Genomic DNA, 20,076 nt, shown 5'->3' with positions numbered 1-20,076 from the left:
TTTCCAGTTTTATTTTCTTCCTTGTCTATTCCTTCCACTCTTGTGTATCAGTTTTTCAGTAATTCTCATGGGCTACTTTCATTTAGTTGTTGCATGGAATATTGGTTTTCTGTAGGTTATATCATACACTTTAGTTACACTTTACATAAAACTTTTAAGGGACTATATTTTTTGAAGACAGACTTTTACTGTCCTTATTTCTGTTTATATGCTTAGAATACATCATACCCATTATTGTATTTAGCAAAGAATTTAAGTGTTACTTTGAAATTTTTGAGCTTATCCTAGTCTTGCCCCTTACTCTGTACTGTGTGTGAGATGGTCAGCAGCAGTATGCATGTGGTGGTCTGATACGTCAAAGAAGCCTTAAACCTCCGACACGTGCTTTGCCTCAGTGGTCTCATCTTGTGTACAGATGCAAAATAAATACTCCAGATATTTTTCTGAGTCTTAAATTCACCATAGATAAGATTTCTAGGAAGAAAAAAAAAGAAAAATCTGTAGATAAGCTTGCCTAGTAGTGCTAACTGTGCCAAACTAACAGGTTTTCTGATGCTACTTCTCAGTGTTTGTGAGATAGAAGCTTCTAATTTTCACTTTACTTACTCTGTCTACATAATCTCTGTAAAGTCACTACTAACATTAAAAGTCTAGTCTGCACATCACAGGTTAGTGAAGCGTGATTACGGTTACTGTAATTAAGGCAGATGGGAAGAACGTTTCTACCCACAGCAACAGTAGTGTAATTTTATAGGACATTTTGATCATTTTTTGTTCAGTCTCACTCTTGCAGTGCTTCCCTGAAGCTGTAGTTTTTTAAATTGAGTTTCTGCTGTTCCATGTATTGATATTCTTATCTTGAATAAGAATTACCCTGTCTAACTTCAACAAATCATATATCATCTGTTCTCAGATGTATCACCCATCTCATGTGTTGTATAAGAAACACAACAGCATAGACATAGCTAGAATATTGTGTATGAAGCTGTTGGAGGGTGCCTGCCCCTCCTTGGGGGAATCAGCAGTTGATATGCAATTCACAAATCCCTCCCATTTTTTAATGCTTAGGTGGGCAAAACCTGGACATCATTACTGTAGAGGTTACTTTCCAATCCAGTAGATCCAGTGTATTCATTTGCCAGTAGAAGGAGATCATTTACCATTGAGTTCAGTGCCATTCCAGTGCCATTCTTGGCTCTAGGCAGTTGGAGAACTTCAGTTTCTATCAGGCTTGTTTTGAAGTCACATCTTCTGTGACACCGAAAAGCACTTTATTTTAAAGGTGCTAGTAAATGTGAACAGCAGTATAGATTAGGGAGTTCAGTGGAACTGTTTGAAGGAAAATTAATTTCAGTTTAAAATCAGTTTCAGTTTCACCATTTTTAAAAGTTGAAATTATTTTCCTTATATTTTTCAGTGCCTTCTTTGGACTGTTGTGATTCATCAGGTGGAGCTCAGATTATTTCAAAATCAAAAGAACTAGGTAAAGAATGTAAATGCTTAACTTTTGATCATTTAGCGTATTTCAAGGGTATATTTTTACATGAGACAAAAAATCCTTTTTCTGTGATTTTTATAACACACAACATTAACTATCCTTCAGTTACTGCTGCATGCTTTTCATTTTTTCCCCTCATTCTCTCTTCTTTCCTCTCTTTTGCCTGCCATACTGCACTGTAATAATTACTTTTAATTATGCTTTGATTCTGCAGACTTACCTTAATACTAGCGAACTTGCCTTAATATTAGCAGTGATGACACAGTGGGGCTGAGTCAAGCATGTACACAAATGCTTACAGGCACAAGCTGTAGGAGGGCAAAGCTTTTCTGTACCTGTCTCGTTTGTGCTAGCAATTTATAATCTTGACGAGCCTGGTCAGAAGTCACTTTTCATAATGAATAGGACCCGACAGCTTCCATCATGTCAGGACATCTTCCATAATGTTGGAATTTTTTTCCATTTGGCACCACACAAATGTACTTCTGACAGAAGGTTCTGCCCTCAGATCTTTCACTTAAAAAAGAGGATGTGATTTTTATTTTTTTTTTCATTTTTTTTTTTTTTTTTAAAGCAGACACTCCTTCCAACATAAGAAAACAGTAATCCAGGAAGAATTGTGTTCAGAACCAGCTGTGTTTTGAGGTGTTAAATATTGCATAAGAAAATATTTCTGGTTAAAGAAAACAAATGTTGTGATGTTTATATGTTTTCAAAAACTGCATTACCAAATCAGTATTTAATTGGCTCCGAAGAGCAGAAGCATCATTTCAGCCTCTTCATTACTGGGTAATTCCCTGAAAGTTCCCAAACCTCCACTTGCAGGGTGGCAGCACAGGTGACATCACCCTTCTACATGGTGAATTAAGGAATGCTAGAGTTTATCGGCAGACTCAGTTGTCATGTAGCAGCTTGAGGAGGAAGCAGTCTTGCAGGTCTTGGGAAACTCAGATTCTACCCATGATTTCCAGTTGGATCTTGAGCAGCTCACTTGATATAACTTGGTTTTTGTCTGCCTGTAAAATAGGGCTAATAACTTGCCTGAGTTACCAAGAGTTCTGGGAGGGTTAAGGTCGTTAATAAGATGAAGGTAAAGTGCTGAGATGAGGGCCTTGGCTGATAAGCAGCTGGGACCCAAAGTAAGACTTGCACAGTTTTCTGTGAGTGCCAGGGATACATAAATACCTTGCAAGGCACCAGTTTCCAATAATCAAATTGTTCTTTCTAGTGAGTCCTTGATCTAAGCTGTTTTGTAGCAATATAATGGATTGTTGCTGGATTTGACACCAGACTCTAAATTATAAAGCTGTAAGTGTAATGGGTAAGACAGTATCAGATATCTCTTGTTTTATTTCACTCATTAATCAGCTCCATAGATGTGGATTATTAACTCTTAAAAGTTACTATTCCTAAAAATCTAAGACTTGTAAATTAAAGAGTTTTATATTGCTGTTATGATTCATTCAACTTTATAGACCCACCGAAGACATACACCCAGGATGGAGTCTGCTTGACAGAGTCCGGCATGTCTCAGTTACAGAGCCTAACTGTTACAGTACCAAGAAGAAAACGGACGAAACCAAAGCTTAAACTGAAGATTATAAATCAGAACAGTGTGGCTGTGCTTCAGACCCCCCCAGATGCCCAGTCAGAACACTCAAGAGATGGGGAGATGGATGACAGTAGAGGTAGCAGTCTACTTTTGGCATGTCTTGTATCTTGGGGTATTGCAGTACATGTGTGTATTGCAAATGTCCCTGGGAGATGTTATTATACTGATACTTGTATGTTCTGTACAGAATGCCTTATGGTAATTACTTGAACAATAGTAATGAGTCGTTGTTGTCCATTTGTTGATCTGTTTATGGGTCATCCATCTCAGAGGAAACTCATCTTTCCACAGCTAGCAACACTGGAAAAACGAGTTGCCTTTTTGTCCAGTCCTTGCGTTACTTGTGCACTCATTGAGTACAAGTGTATTTTGAGACTCAAATTTAGGGCAGATGCTGTTTCAAAGTCATAATGTTGACTCAGCAAAGCAGCCTCTGAATCACGGTAAAGCTGGTGTTTAAAGCAAAGGGGAAACTGGAGAGAAAAGGTTTTTGACCCTGTATTTCTTTTCTCTGGAAGAATTAAGGTGGACTGACCTATGAGTCCAAGTGAAAAAAGTAATTTTCTTGTATTTCTGTAGAGGAAATGAACATTTTGTTTGTCCTCATCTCCAGAGTAGAATTAAAACAGAATTTGAGTTTTGAAGTTTTGGGTGTTGTTCTGATTCAAGTAGGCAATGCTGTATGTAGGGTCCATACGGAAGGGTTTCAGATTCCAGGATGGGATATCCATGTAGTACGGAGGGAGAGGAAGATTAAACAGTGTTTTTGAGGCCTCCAGGGCTGATGAGAGACAAAGGGATCTGGGCTAATGCTTGCCTACCCAAACACGTCTGTGCATGAAGCCCTTGGGAGAGCTTCTTCTGACGCAGGCCTAGACATGAAGCAAAGATTCATGTGTCCAAGGGCTGCTAGTACTTGTCTTACCTGCTTCCCTCACAGCTGAGCAAGTACAGCAGCCCCAGCCAGAGGAGACCAAAGGTGCGAGATGAGAGTGGGAAAAGCACATAAAAAGCAGCCAGCCCTGCTCTTCAAATCCTCGCTCTTCAACACTAGAAACAGCAGCCAGCATACTATTCTTCTGTCCTCTTTGCCCTGCTCTGGCTGTACATCCTGATAAGTGTTGGTAGAATAGGTGTTAATCTGTGGCCTGGGGAAAGGTTTACTTAAATAGCAGGTGTGAGAGTCATTACATTAGCCATGCAGGTGTCTGTTAGAAGAAAAACAGAGGAATACAGGCACCCCACAATCTAAACTGCTTTCTGTTTATACAACATTGCCTCATTGTTAATCAGATTAAATTTCATAAGAAGCTTTTTTTAGATACAGAAAGTGTACTTGACATAACTGGGTAGTTTAACTATCAGTGCAGTTTCAATGTTAACTTGTTGATACAAGTATTGTTCCCATGTTGGATTAGCACATTCTTACTGTCTGCTGTTGACTAGAGGTATATTTTTTTATAACGGCTTCCCTTCATTTGTTTATTACCTTTGAAACAGTTAACTAGGTACTTTTCTTTCATCTTCAGTACTCACAGGGTTTGGTACATTAGTATTACACTGACTTTTAGACTTCATCTCATACTTTCATATGAGATGAAGCATCATCAACAACCATCAGGTGGGTTGGTGAAAGCAAAAAAGCATTTGATTGTGTTTGAAGGCATCACTTCCCTTGTTCTTTGTAGTGGTTAATCATCCCTACTTTTACAAACATGCTCGTTTTCTATATAACTTTGTCTAACTTCGTTACCTGCTCTTTGGCTTTTATAGGTATCCCTTTTCAATTAGGTAACAAGATAAATGTTATAGCAGAGTATGAAAAAGAGAGCCAAAGCTTCCAGTGACTTTAATTTCAGTTCTGATCACCTTTTGTTGCCTTTTTGAGAGTCATAACATGTTCATATATGTCACAGTAATAGTGCAGCATGTATGTGGTAGATTGGCTGGATTTCCAGTGAGCTCTACATGTGCTTCACAGAGTGGATCGGTGCCTGTTCTCTGAATGACTGAAATTTTTGTATGAGCATCAGGATGAATAAAGCTGCACCACGGCTTTGGTTGGAGCAACATAGTGTAGTAATTCCAGGCAAACAGGAGTAACCCTTACTTAGTCTCTGAAGTTCCAGGTGGAAAAAAAGGCTGTATCTGAGAAAATTGAGCTTGTGGTGATTTTGTTACCATCTCATCTATAGGCTTTTTCATCAAGTGTTCCACAATTTGAAGTCCACTTGAAAGTTCGTCTTGCTTGACAGCTTCAGCTTTGGTAGACTTAATGTAGCTCTACTGCTAGTATTTGTAGAGCTGTGCATTGTAAGTAAATGGGAAGGACAACTGTGGGATTGAGCATTTGGTATACTGTTTTGTATAGCAGGACACATTAGCACTTAAGCAGATTTCTCTTCTGCCAGAAGTGGACATGTTGTGAAGAGGGCTCACTCATGCTCTTAAGGGGAGGGAGGAATTGGCTGTGGTGGTCACTGGGGCCTGCCTTGGCCAAACCTCCAGCTTTGCTGGTAGAATGCAGAGAATTCTTCATCGGTGGGAAAGTCTAGTCTGTGCTCCTGCCTGTGGAAGAGCAAAGTTTTCAATTCTGGCACACCAGAAGTGCTAGGAAATAGTTCAGCTCTGTCTAACACTATTTCTCCCTCTTACAACTGTGTGTGGGTTTAGTCCATGTGGGATTATACACCTAAATCCAAAGCAGGGAATCAGTATATTTAACATATCAAGATGAAAGGTCTTTATTGTATTGACATTTTGGGGATCTCAGAAACAGAATTAACTCCCTCTGTCTTCAACACCAAAGGCTTTTTAATGCCATTGTACTTTACATCTGTTTCTGCCCTGCTTTCACACAGAATATAAACTCTAACTCAAAATTACAGTCTTCATCTTCAAGGCTGAGTAATTGCTTTGGGCTGAATTTTCTATTATGTAAGTCAAGTTCCTCTTCATAGATAAGTCTGCTTTCAGTCAGTCACACGGCTTCAAGTCAAGAACCCTCTAAACTAGAAGTCATTAAACATTGCCTTCCAAGTGCAGGCTGCAGACAAATCTGTCTTCTTATTAAAAAAAAAAAAAGCCCTGACAAATCAAACTTAAGAGGACAATAAAAATGAAGTGTATCTTGCATGGTAAATTGTGTCCATACATATTCCTTGATGTATGTCTAGAAAATGCTCAGAAACTCAGAAAATGCGATAGCACAGACTTCTGAAAGGGCACAAAAAAAATTTCATAGATTCACATATAGTAACTATAGCACTTATTCTCTGGTTTTGCGTGGATCTCATCTCGCAGGAAATGTATGTACGTACTGGGCCTTTGTGTATAGGTAGGGTGGGCTTCCCAAAAGTATTTAGAGAGTATTAGTATCTATCACCCTTGTGAAAAAACTGACGTTCTCAATCAGTTTCTCAGGTATCAGTCAGGTGTAGAAATTTTGGAAAAATACCTTTTTTCCCTTTTCCAGTTAAAGTTACCATTGCCTCTTTTCTGCAGAAGGTGATCTTATGGATTGCGATGGTAAATCAGATTCCAGTCCAGAACGGGAAGCTGTGGATGATGATACCAAAGTGACAGAAGGAGCTGATGGGATTAAAAAAAGGAAGCGAAAACCATATAGACCTGGTAGGATACAATAATTTATATGGTTGTGTGTCCCATGTTTGTTTTAACATTCATTTTCTGTATAATAATAAAAAAGATACAAAAACCTAGTACTGAATTCTGAAGTATTCTATTGTTAATTACAGATTTCAGATTTTTACCCTGGTCTGTTAAAACAATTTTTAGTCCTTTATCAAAATACATTTCCAAAGGTTGCTGCTCAGCTGTGCGACTGTTCTTAGTGTTCTCTCCGTTATTGGTCTCTACCTTGTATTGATTCTTAGCATGATATGAAAATGTACTGTATTTATATAACTGATGAAGGCCAGGTTTGTTTTTTTTTGTGTGTTATGTATATCTGGCAATATCTGAACTTCAGAGAAATTTTTTGTGGATATCTTATTTTCTGAAATACTTTATGAGAGTAATTTACTAAATATTTGCAGTTGATGTGGCAGTGAATTTTAATTAATTCAGTTATTGGATGAATTAATTTATTTTAATTTCTCAGTGCAGTCAGCTCTTAATTATCTTGACTGTGGATTAACTGTGTGTCCTGGGTACAGAAACACTTGAGCCATCTCCAGGCAGGAAAAGGTAGAAGTACCTAGCTGACTCTGTAGAAAATAGCTCTCATACATTAGGGCTAAAATTGAACCCACTTAATAAGCTTTGCTGAAACCCTGCCTGGCTTTTTGAAGACCCCCTGTCTCACGTACCTTGACATGTCTCGGAATCTGTGTTTACATGTTGAGTTTGTGTTTCACTATGCGGCCTCTGACTACTGTGGATAAGAAGTTGAGGGTAGCCTTTACAATCAGAAACGCTGTTTTGGCCATCACACCCATCCTGCTTGCTGTAACAGGCCATAGTAGAGGAGGAAGACAGAGTCGGTGAAATGACTGAGGAGGTGAATGCAAGGAATACAGTGAAGGAAGTAAAGGAAGCTGAAGTTACAACAGGGTCTAGTTTCTCTTGCTTCTCTCTCAGTAGCTAAACAGAACTCTACCTTTTACCCTCCCCACATAGTTTCCCACACTTCTGTGTAAGAGCCCTGTTTCAGCAGGTCATGCCCATGTGTATGTATATTCTTTCCATCATGAGCCCACCCCAGAGAGATGGTGGTACAAACCCACATTGTTTAAAGAGGTTTCCTTTCTTTCCACAAGTAATGTACCTCAGCAAGCCATTTACTTCTGTTGCTGGGTGCTCAAGAGAAGAGAGTTCCATTTGCTCAGAGTGGTTTTGGGTCATAATTTGAGCAGCCATCTGTTAGTTTTCTGCAGCCAACAATTTCCCTGAAAACTGAAACAAATCTGAACCTGATGCATATACATACATACCCACCGTTTCATAGAACAGTTAGTGTTGGAAAGGACCTTGAGGTCATCTAGTTCCAACCACTCTGCCATGGGCAGGGATGCCTCACCCAGACCATGTTGCCCAAGGCTCTGTCCAGCCTGGCCTTGAACCCTGCCAGGGTTGGAGCATTTACCACTTCTTTACTGTAAAAGATCAGGAGCACTGCAGTCAGTTTCCAGTGAAGGATTCTGGGGTTTCAGGCAGTATGATGTTCATTATCTTTTTATTTTGTGTTACGGCCTTCCTTAGTATTGTGTGGAGTTGTGGGCTCTCTACAGCAATTTGTAGAGTTTTTAATGGTCCTTTGAGATTCTTTAGTGGATTTCATTTAGTATATTGACTTCTAATTTGAGCAATTCATTAGCGTGCCAGGAGATGGCAAAAAATAACATTTGAAAGTTGACGAGTTTGGTGATTTGAACTTCTTGTAGATGTTATAAAGTCCTAAAACTCTGATCCTTTTTGATAATTACATATATACCCATGGGGACATTCAAATTCATAAATGTTTTGGAAAACTCAATGAAAAATCCTTAAATATCTCAGATTCATTCTTAGACCTTTACAGATGCAATTGTCCCCTTTACCTGCAGAATGATCCTGCTGTCATTCTTACTATGAAACATAGTTTTAATCAATATACTGAATTTTTGCTTCCTTGTTAGGTATTGGGGGATTTATGGTGCGTCAGAGAAGTCGTACTGGGCAGGGGAAGACTAAAAGATTGCTGTCCAGGAAAGATTCTTCTGGATCTGTTTCTGAGCAGTTGCCTGGTAGAGAGGAAAGTAAGTGCAGTAACTTGTTTTTAAACTTCTCTTCATGCTTAAGGCAGTAAAAGTAATGCAACTCTTCAACATACAAGTCTTTCCAGAGATGTACAACAGAAAATGTTTTTTGTGTTTGTCATGATTGCTTTATTAATTCAACTGGAAATACAAATTCCTACATGTAATTTCAGTAAAGCCTTTGATTTACAAAGAAACTGAAACAAAGAATTGTAGGCTATTGTGAGAGATACATAGTGAGAATTACAAGGACTGCTATATTGTGTCAGAGCACTGTTTAGCCTAGCTTTGACTGATAAAAGACAGAAAAAAGTGTAAAAACTGAGGTAGGTTTAGAGCAGTCCTCTTTCTGATACACCTACCACCAGAAGTCCTGATCCAGAGGTTTTTTGGACAGTCAGTTTTAATATGCACGGTGTTCAATGTTCCACTAATGTGTCTGATATTTTTATGTATCTGTTCAAGCTCTGGAAAATTCTATATTGGTGAGTTCAACAATATACTGTTATTGTTGCATGAAGAAATAATCGCTTCTTATTTTAGACTGGGTATCTGAGAGTTCCATAAGCTGCCTTTGCGTTTTATGTTATGCAAGATTGTTTTTATGAAAATCAGTCCATATTAATTTATAATACAGAAAGATTTTGTAGACATGTATCATATTCCCCCATCAGTTGCTGTTTTTTCCAGGGCTGAAGGATCCTACTCTAGTCTCTTTTCTCATATCAAAGCCATTTTAATGACTGATACTTTAATACTTAGTAGATTGGGCACCTAACAAGAAGTTAGATTTTGTTTATTGGGCCTTGTTCTCTTACTTGCTGTATGTGATCAGAGTATAAATTACTTCATATGTCTAGATTTGTTCACACTATCTAATCGAAAAAATATTGAGGTATCATTAAGATGAGATGTAGAATATGTTTAGGTCAGAGCCTGTTTCCTATGAAGTTTGGCTGATGTCATCTCAGAAGTCTTCGATTTCTCTTGTCACTCTCTGCTGCCTATTTAGAGGCAGATAAGCCTCTTGATATATATTTGTACAATGTGGTGGAGGCTGGATCTTTGCCACAGCAAGCAGGGGCATTAAAAAGTAATAGTTAAATTTTGTCCTTACTTGCATTTGTAGAACTAATGTATGAAACCAACAGGTGTTTATTAGTGCAATTCAGTATTCTAGCTAGGACCCTTATTGAGATACAGTGCTTGCTTTCTCTTTAATATCAGTGTTAGAGGTATGCTTTTCTGCTTTGTAGATGTTATTTCAGCGTAATATACTATGTTGTTTCAGGTAGTGCAGAAAATTTTGCTTTGAAGTTTTTCTTGTCTGTAGGGATGTGCTCCTTTAAGTAAAAAAAAAAAACAAAACAAAATTAATTGGCTAAAAAATTATTTCCCCATTCTGCCTAACAGTACAATGCATATTGTTAAAAAGCAGTATTCTTAATCAAGTATTCTTCAGTTAAATGTTGGAGCTTCTTTTAGTCTGCTCAAGCATAGTTGCTTTGTTAAGAAGAAAGCAACCCCAGATGATGTTTGTATGTTTTAAATCATGGTAGCTTGCTGAGAGCCTGCTTCTCAGCTGCCAGTACTCATCAGCCTTACCAAGTGTTTTGCTGCTTTTGTTATGTTCTACCTCTTTTCTCTGCAAAAGCTCATTCTCAAACAATGCAGAAGCCATGGTGTTGGCGAGCTTCATTCCAATTGCAGTCCTCCAGATACAGTACAAGAGGTTACTGTAGTATAAAGCATAGCTGATTTTACTTCCACAATAATATGTTTTCTTTTGTAACTTCCTGGGGTCTTTAACTTGATGTAATTAGCTTTGGCAAGGCAGAGCTAGCAGGACTTAAAAAGTTCTGCTTTTACCTGCAGTGTTTTCCGTGGTCTGTTGAAATAAAATACTGAATGATTGATGAGCGCTCTGTGCTTTTCTGTTTATTAGAAAAAGCAGTGCCACTTTGGAATATGATAGCTGAATAAATGTATGATTTTTCTTTAAGGGCTTCTTTTTAGATTTCTTTTTTTAGTCTGTTCATTATTTATATGGCAGTCTTTTTCTCAGATTACAAAACTTACTACTTTTAATTTGGGAAAAATTAGTGTATAAAATGAAAGGTAATTAATGTGTAGCTCAGCACTGGTGATTTTGGAGATACTGTTTCAGTGGAATTATCTTTCAAATATCTGGTTGAATGGCACCTATAATATTTCTCAGATTAGCAAATGCTTAGGTGGCTTGGACATATGAAAGTTAAAGGTCTGTCTTCAGCCACTGAGGTGTACCACAGGGTTACAGTGATGTGAGCAGTGTCACATATGGTATTCCTTATTGCCAGAGCCCAGATGATCAGGTGCCAGTTCACCTCTGGCTGGATAAAAGCCACTTGTACAATATACCTAGAGTGAGATTCAGTACACCCTTTCACCCAGATATATTAGGTATAGTGCCACTGTACCTGTAGAGCAAGATACCAAGTATTTTATTTTATTTGTGACTGAATGTTACCGTTTAGGTTGGACAGAACAGCTGCCAGACACTCCAGTTGAGGAGTCCACCCCAGCTTCAGAAAGTACTGAGAAAATAAAAAAGCGTTACAGAAAAAAGAAAAATAAACTTGAAGAAACCTTTCCTGTCTACTTGCAGGTAAAGCTATTGGTATACTCTTTGTTTAAAATCCATTTAGAAACCTGATCTTTACATGTGGATTCATACTTTGCTTAAACCATCAATATTTTCTTTCTATTTCCAATTTATCATTAAAATTAAATGGGTTTTCTGTAGAGAATGTTTATAAGTTTGTACAGAAAGCTGTATATTATATTAGATCTCCAGTCCTCTGTTGTTATTTCTCAGTGTATAGATCTTTACTTGTTCTGAGAGAGGAGTTGGGGGGAGGGGGGAAGAAGCCTGTCTTTTCTCTCTGAACTGACATGTGACATTTCACCATTCAGCTCTCTAGGATGTCCTAGCCTGATCATGTTATTTTGTCAAGATACTGATTTTTCTCTTCTGAAGGTTATAGAATATGATTTGATAGGGGAAACTTGTCTTTCTGCCTGTGGGTTTACATGCCCTGTATCTCCCTGCCACAACAATCTCTGCTCTTTCCCCGACTTTATTTCAGTGGTGTCCCTAGCAAGCAAGAGGTAGCAGTTATAGATAATAATGGTGACTGGGCAACTTTCAACCAGTTTATAAACTGACTGGCTTATATATGTCTCACACAGAGAATACTCTTTGTCTTGCTCTTCTCCTCAGCCACTTTTTTAATGAAAACTTCATTATCTTGGAGATGTTCACCAAATGTCATGGCAAAGACTATATTGGGATTGAAAGCAAAGAACTGACAGAGAGGCAGAACAATCTCTGTCTAAAAATAATTTGTATTTCGTAAGTGGGAGAATGAGTTGGAAAGAAAATTCTGTAGCAACATTTCCTTTGGATTAATAAGGATACGGGGTGTTTTTCTTAATGCATGTTTTACTCCTGTAAAATACAGAGTATTTCGTACATTATTCTTTTGCTCAGGTTGGAATAACTGGTACTGGGGGAAAAAAAAAAAGCAATCTTCAGCTTTATTTTAGCAGCTATATCCTAAATCAAAAATTTAAAGACTACATAAAACCAGAAGTAGTTCTTATATAAGGAATAAAAGATTAGCTTTAAAATTTGATAGATTGTTGTCACCGTACTAAGTAGTCAGGCTGACGTGAGTGATAGCTGTTACATAATATTTTAAAAGATAGTAATGTAACTTAAACGTCTTCAGGTGGATTGTTACTGCAGTTTGATGTTAGGATAATTTTGTGCTAACTAGACTGCAGTGTGTGGTCATTCTAGAATTTGGACCATAATGCACTCTCATGTTTTTCATAAACTTCTTGTGAGGCCTTGATCAAGTTGCCTAGCAGTGTTCCCCTTCTTCAGCTGTCCTTTCTGTGCAAGGAGGAATACTGAAAATCTTGAAAAACTTGGGATGTATAAAAGCACTGCATTGTTACACTGTCTGTTCGATGTGTATGCAAGGTAACTGTAGTTTTTCTATATGATTTGAGGTATGAATTTAATAATAAAATATTAATAGTGTAGCTACCTCAGGTAAGTTGTATCCACCATATCTGTGCCTCATAGCCTGGAAGAGATACTGCCATATTGTTAGGCATGTGAGACTGAGAGTGTGTTTTTATATTTCTAGTAATGACTGGCTTTTAATTTCAACTTTGTCATTTAACCAATCTATACAATGTTCTTCCTACGTTGGATCATTTTGTCTTCTTTGCAGGAAGCTTTCTTTGGGAAAGACCTACTAGATACCAGTAGACAAAACAAGATGAGCCTAGATCATTTACCTGAAGAATCGCTTCAACTGTCATGTAAAACAAACCTGACCACCAATTTCCTGGATCCTTCATCTGATCCCCTTCTTAGCTCAACCTCCACTCCAGCTCAGGCAAAACTGGGACCTCAAGGTATAAAAAGCTAAAGTTAGTGATAATTCAGTAGTCTCATTTTCTTGTTGCCCCTGGGGCTTTTCCACTCTTTCCTACTTTACATCAGATAAACATTGTGAGAATTTTTCAATGTTCTGTGTATTAGCTGTCCTTGTGAGGTTAAGTTATGCTGATAATTAGTAACGTTCAGCTTGAGGGCTCCAGCTGTTTCAAAAAGAGCAGTGGATAGCACAATTGCCACTTAATGCACATTTGAAACTCCTTGACTGTAATGTCCATGTCTGTAAAATTCGTGAAAATTAATTCTGTGTAAGAATAAGCATACAGATCCATTATAGAAGACAAAAGTACTCTAATTAAAAGATATTTTTAGTAGTCTGTTGAGTATTAGCTGAATGACAATCATCCAACTTGTATTTTCTTTAATGTTTTAGATTATTTTAGGTTGCCATTCTCCTCAGAGTTTTTGGTTCGCCATTTTCTTTCTGGACTTTACCCCTTCTAGGTAAAGTTTATAGCCACTGGGCAATCTTCTGCTGTTGCAAAACCTCACTGGAGTTACTGCTGAGACTTTTGCAAATAGCTAGAGGGTTGTAAAGTGCTGCTGAAAGGGCAGCTTCACACAAAGGAGCAATTAAAAGCAAAAACTTTGCTGTCCCCTCCAGATTATTCTTTTCTCCGTGTCTTGTAGTATATGCTGTCAGCTAGAGGTATTTTACCATTCTGTGTCTTTTAAAAACTGTTACTATAACTTGTGTATATTAGTTAATTTGCAGCTTGTGTTTCAGCTCATCCTCGCAAGGTTTTCCATCTAAAAATGTTTACACATATTGATAAAGCTTCCCATGTCTGGAGTCATTTGAAGAAAGGTCAATTATTTGTGATTGTTTCTCAGTGAAAATGTGCTAAATTAAAAGCAAAAGGCTACATTATAATTGAACATCGATTGTTACACAGTTGAAATATTGAGTAATAGGGAGTGCAAAAGTTAACTTTCCCTAAAGGGAAAACTGCTGCGAATGGAGTGTTTCAAGGTCTGTATTTCATTGGTTCCAATACTACAAGAAGATACACTCTCACAGACCTTTTTCTACCCCAGCATTCTTTCCAAGCCAGAGAAATACAGATTCAGAAATCTTTAACGTCCTATTCAACTGCAAGATTAAAGTCATTAATGTTCCTGTATTATGGTAGTATAAGGTTTTAGAAATTCATGAACTTGAAGTTAATCTAATGTTCTGCATTTCCAAAATTTGAAAGGATTTTTTTTTTTTAAGAAATCCATTCTTTATAAATAAGGAAAGTTGCAAAACTGTCATTTCCTCTTCTTTTTATTCAGAAATAAATCATAAGAAGTTTACAATAAATAAATTACAAGCAAGAGTTTTAGTGGATAACCTACTGTCTTTCCCATTTTATATATGAGAAACTCAAAGGACAGTGCTTTCTGGTTGTAGGAATGTTCTCAACAATTGTCTCTCAACTGCTCAGTTTTCTCAGCCAAAATTGTGTCCAGACGGAGCTGTTTGTTGTAGTTGGAGCACCAGTGGGTGAAGTCATCTGCCAGTATTGATCATTTCCAGTGCAGTTTTTATTAACTCTTTCACTGTGAGTTTGTGAGAGACAGTAATTTCCACAGTAGCATCCACACATGCGTGAGAGACAGATTCATTATGAGTGGTGGAGACCCTGGTAAACGCTGAGCTAGCAACAGTCACCTCTCCCCTTCTGGATGGTATTGCAGAGGAGCTGGAGGTGGGAACAATGTCCCAGAGTACCTGTGATATTGTTGTCATTTTGGTACAGACCTGGCTATGGAGCAGGAACAGCCTAAATTGCTTTATTCTCTGCACTGGGGGGCTGTAGGGCTGTGTTGTTACTGACCTTGCTGTTCTCCTGCAGTGCCATCTTTCACAAGGAGTGTTGACTCTGACAGTCCTTGCTTAATGGGTAGGACTTTTTCCACAAGGAAAATGTTCTCTTGGAAACGTCACTTGTTTAATCCCAGGATTAAGGGTTAGATATACATGTTCATCTTCCAAAGAGCTCTGAAGCAGCTAAAAAAATTATCCTTTTGCTTTTCAGCATGTGCATAGGACTGCTAGGGAGTTAAACAGTGGCATGTTCATTCTGCTCATGAACTGGCAGTGTGTTTCAATGGCATGTTCTGAGACTGTTCTTAGAGCTTGGTTAAGGGTACCTGAAACTTTTGCTAGACAAGATTGCAGTGTTGATAGGGATAGCCAGAAGCGGGTTTTTGGAGTCATTTGTTTATTACTAATTTCTAGTAACTGTGACTGAAGTGAGCTTTAGGCTTCCAGTCCTGATTTCTGTCTGGCAAGGATGTTGCAGTTTCTGTTTTCAGTTATAAGACACACCTTTCCTGTAGTTTTACAAGTGGCATACTTCACAGTGTATTCTGCATGGGACCAACCCTTAAAATCATTTCCAGGAGGGTACTAGAGCAAAGTGTGAAGACTTGCTCACACAGCACCAAATCTCCAGGGTTTCCCTGGCTGTTGATATGTTACTTGATGGTGGTGTCTAGGATCTGTTGCATCCTGGCTAATTTGAGGACTGTCTGCGTCTCTCTTGTGTTTCTTGACCTGGGTGTCTCTGATAAAAAAGAGGCCACTTGGTGAGGTGGGCTCTGTCAGAGCTCTGTCAATATAATCTTTCCTTTTATTTGAAATAGCTTAATTTAAGTGTATTTTTTCAAGGGATGCTGCAAAGGTAATCTCTTCAGGTAGGGTCTCCAGGAAACGCTGAAGAGATTCTTCATTGACAAAAGGAGTTGTCTGAGTCTCTGCAACTGATTCAAATGCTGCTGGGATAATTTATAACTAGATCTGTTATTGCATGATTAAACATCTTTGGGTGGCTGCAGCCTTGGAAGAGGCATTTTTACTCTTTTAGAACTTCATAAATAAATAAATAAAAGTAAATGTATTGGAGGGATCCAGATCACAAGTTAACAGTAGAACTGTGCTGTCTTAAAGATCCAGCATTATAAGCACATTATTTTCCTTTTTGCTTTGTCTTAGTTTGCATCTCCATTCTGAGTCAAATTAATTAGCAGTATTGAGCTATTTGTTTGGCAGCAGATGTCAACCAGCTATTGATTCTGATCTGAAGCAGCTGCCTAAAGTGATTTAGTTGTTTCCAAGATAATACTTAGCTCATGGAATTAAACCATGGAAAAAATAGAAGAAAAATGTGAAAATAATGCTTTAGAATAGATGTCTTACATGAGACTTATAGATCAGAGAGTCTAGCCCTCTGCTGTCATCAACAGTCAGCCTTTTTATAGACTTAACAAGCTCCATTTTGAAAGCAGGAAGCATTTTTCCAACCTATTAATCTCATTGGAAGTCCATTACAGCATCTGATTGCCTTAATAGTTAGGAGCCCTCTAATTTGAAGCCTGAATTTATTCATGGCCAGTTTGTAGCTACAGGTGGTAAAGCCTTCAGTTGTATATTTCCACCTGAGTTCTTTCTAACTAGTTCTGCAATGTATTTATATTCAAATTTAAAGTTGAATTTTTAGGGACTGTTCCCAAGCATTACTAAGGGCTGTGGAGAAAAACACTGTAATATAAAATACTACAGAAGAATTAAAGGCTGTTAATACAGTCTCGGTGCTTCCTTCACAAAGGCTTTTTTTATAAGTCATACTTACCTGCCTTCAAATAGGAATTTAGGAAATCTACGGAATGGCTGGAGTCAAGCCTTTTCCTGTCAGCCAGCTGAAGTCCTTGACATCACCTTGCAGTGCCTGGTGTTAGTTACTTGCATAATTAGACCAAATTGCTGCAACAACAACTAGGTTCTGTTTCAAACCTTACATTTCATAGGACTTTTTATCAGGTGCGCAAAACAGTTACACCCACAAACAGATGTGGTTTTGAGACACTCTCTAATACGTCTAGTGGCAAACATAAAAAATAATTTAATTAGGATGAAACCATCTTGTCTGCATTCTGAAGGAGAAAAATAAGCAAAATAGTAAGATGAAGAAAAAATATGTTCTTGTTGACTTTCAGTAATGGTAGAAGGGAAGAGGGTTGACTCTAAAAGAGCAGAAGGAACTTCTAATTCATTGTAGAATTTAGCAGTTTGGAATGTAGCCTCATGATACAAGTAAGTCCTTGGCACCAGGCCTCTGAGTTAAGCTAGAAATACTTTCCTGGGGCACTTGGGTTGTAACAGTGGGAAAGATACATGTGTGAAATTTGTTTGTTCTTTGACTTTCTGGTCCATCTTCAACCTGCCCATGTTTGTTTTCCACATTCTACATGTGGAATATGATTCATATTAATTCCTTTTCTCTGTTTAAATGTATGCATATTTACAATCTCAGCACGTTTTATTCATCTGGCAATGATTGCTCGTGTGGTCACCATAGTCTCCAGTTTTTTCTGAAAAATATTTTTCTTAACTTTTATTTATTTGCCAAACAATTTTCTTCAAGTGTTGCACATCTGTGATAGTCCTAAAAACCTAGTTAATAAAACCACCTGGGCCACATGGCCATTTCTTTCTAATGAATTGGATGTCAAGAAGATAATCATATCCAGAATTTATTATTTAATATTAGATAATTTATTGCTAGGACCAGACCAGTTTTTCCTAGACAGCAGCCAAGCATGATATTTCTACCTCTGGCTGTTCTCACTTCTTTGGGATTTCTTCTGATCTTAAAAATAGCATCTCCAATTTCCATTTACTTAATACTGCTTCTTACTCTTAGATTTTTCTTCCTTACTAGGGTGTAGTAACTGATTACTATGAAGTCTTACGAAAAGTAGTGGTGGTAACAGAAGTAACTGATCACTTTCTTACCTTTTTTCTTTTTTAAATACAGCTTATTTGTTGGCTTTTACATTCACAGGCCTTTTTTGTCTTAGAGGTTGCAAGTTCTCACTAGGTCTTCGGGTTTTTTTTTTCCCTAAAACCATCCAGTTTTTCTTCCACATGACAAATTACATTAATCACTTTCACTGTATTAAAAAAAATACTCAGCAGCGTAAGCATGTGCAATTGGCTACAACACTGACTATGAGGGGGTGCTAGTCAGCATAGCCTCTTACTGCAGAGTGGCTTGCAGTGCAAATTACACAAGTTATACATGCTATAGAAGACCCTTGTAGCCTGGTAAATCTGTGTTTGAGTTTATAGTTCAAGCTGTAGTACATCACCGGAGTCGTGTATAAATGCCACAACTGGCTGATTTTATTAATTGCCTCTTACACAGGTAGCACCGATGATCCTTTAGCTGATCTTTCTGAAGTCTTAAATACTGATGATGATATTCTTGGAATACTTTCTGATGATTTGGTAAAGTCTGGAGATCATTCAGGTATGTATGTTTGTAAGGTCTCCCTGGTATTTGTGTGCTTTTTTTCCTTCTTTGTTATAGATGTATTTGTTGTACCTGTAGGTTATGTTGTAGGTAATTTCAGCTGCAGTTTTCATATCTTAAGAATACCTTGGTTTGAGATGATTTTGTTGCCTTCTACCAGTAAAAAAAAAAATCCCCAACCTTTCAACATTTTATTTTACTTGGCTCTTTGCTTTGCTTCTTGAGAGAGAATAAAATGTAGCTGCCGTTGTCTGTCATACCTGCGTAGCTTTTTTCAGCATGCAGCTTTTTCTTTACCTTTTTTTTTGTTTTGTTTTCATGTTATAATCATCCATTTTATCTGGTTTGGGTCCTGTAGGTCTTGATTTATGCACTTTCCAGGTTGAGAACTCACCCTCCCCATTTGGTAAGAAACTAAACAATGGATGATCCATGGTTAGAAGTAGTTATCTTTCTTAGTGGTTTTAGCTGAAAGAACTGCATGTGTAGAAACTAGTATTCCTTTACTGTGTCACTAATTCGTGCTTTCATTTTCCACTCTTTTTGTGGTGTGTGAGTCTAACACAACCTATAAACTCTGTACTTTGCATTGAAGAGTACTGTATAAGGTTTTGTTATCAGCTTTTAAAAACTTTTCCTGAGTTTTTGTGTTTCATGATACAAAACCATGCATTTTCTTACTGCCACTGTACTATTACCTCTAGTAGTAGTGTGTAGTTTTTATCATAGTGGTATCTTTCATAAATAAAAAGCATTTTAACAATGTGAATATATTAAGGCATGATTAAAGCAGTAAGCATCAATCTTTTTATTTCCACTGGATGATGATTCATCATTTTATGTAAAACACAGGTTGACAATAAGTGGAGCAGCATAGCATGTTTCATTATCTTAAATTTGTTTTTATTTGGTATCTAACACAGAAATATATTTTATATACTGAAGTGTGTAGTTTGGTTGGTTTGTTTTTGTTTTTTTTTACAAAGGCCTTTCTTGTTTGATTGATTTATTGGCTTATAAAGGATGTTGGGAAGTCTGTGTAGTAAGTTATAGTACCAACAAATCGCTTTGTCTCATGTAGCGTACAATAATCAGTAGTTGTTTTTTAAACAGGAACTGCTATAGCTTGTTTTATATTGACTACAGCAGCACTGCAGTAGATATTTAATCATAGAATCATCATAGAATTGTTTGGCTTGGAAGTGATCTTAAAGCTCATCCAGTTCCAACCCCCTGCCATGGGCAGGGGCACCTTCCACTAGACCACGTTGCTCCAAACCCCATCCAGCCTGGCCTTCAATACTGACAGGGATTGGGCAGCCACAGCTTCTCTGAGCAACCTATCCCAGTACCTTAGCACCCTCATAGTGAAGAACATCTTCCGTATA

At 37.7% G+C, this 20,076-nt stretch overlaps 1 protein-coding gene across 24 annotated transcripts in view; it reads left to right on the top strand.

The window, feature by feature from the left end:
- KMT2C (lysine methyltransferase 2C) overlaps positions 1 to 20,076 on the top strand; it is a 194,014-nt gene that overhangs the window by 133,688 nt on the left and 40,250 nt on the right. For 16 of the 24 annotated variants that reach the window (XM_062621427.1, XM_062621426.1, XM_062621433.1 and 13 more), the window contains 8 exons: positions 1,418 to 1,483; positions 2,974 to 3,186; positions 6,615 to 6,743; positions 8,750 to 8,869; positions 11,386 to 11,516; positions 13,156 to 13,342; positions 18,581 to 18,685; positions 19,047 to 19,094. In XM_062621427.1, coding sequence (XP_062477411.1) covers positions 1,418 to 1,483; positions 2,974 to 3,186; positions 6,615 to 6,743; positions 8,750 to 8,869; positions 11,386 to 11,516; positions 13,156 to 13,342; positions 18,581 to 18,685; positions 19,047 to 19,094 — 999 coding nt within the window. The remainder of the gene's footprint in view (positions 1 to 1,417; positions 1,484 to 2,973; positions 3,187 to 6,614; positions 6,744 to 8,749; positions 8,870 to 11,385; positions 11,517 to 13,155; positions 13,343 to 18,580; positions 18,686 to 19,046; positions 19,095 to 20,076) is intronic. The other 8 variants (XM_062621451.1, XM_062621438.1, XM_062621429.1 and 5 more) reach the window with 7 other exon arrangements.

Source organism: Pezoporus occidentalis, unplaced genomic scaffold, assembly GCF_034315485.1.
Source record: "Pezoporus occidentalis ecotype Australia unplaced genomic scaffold, CSIRO_AGI_Poc_V1 ctg23, whole genome shotgun sequence".
In the NCBI taxonomy this organism is placed as follows: domain Eukaryota; kingdom Metazoa; phylum Chordata; class Aves; order Psittaciformes; family Psittacidae; genus Pezoporus; species Pezoporus occidentalis.
This window is presented reverse-complemented; position numbering and strand designations above follow the sequence as displayed.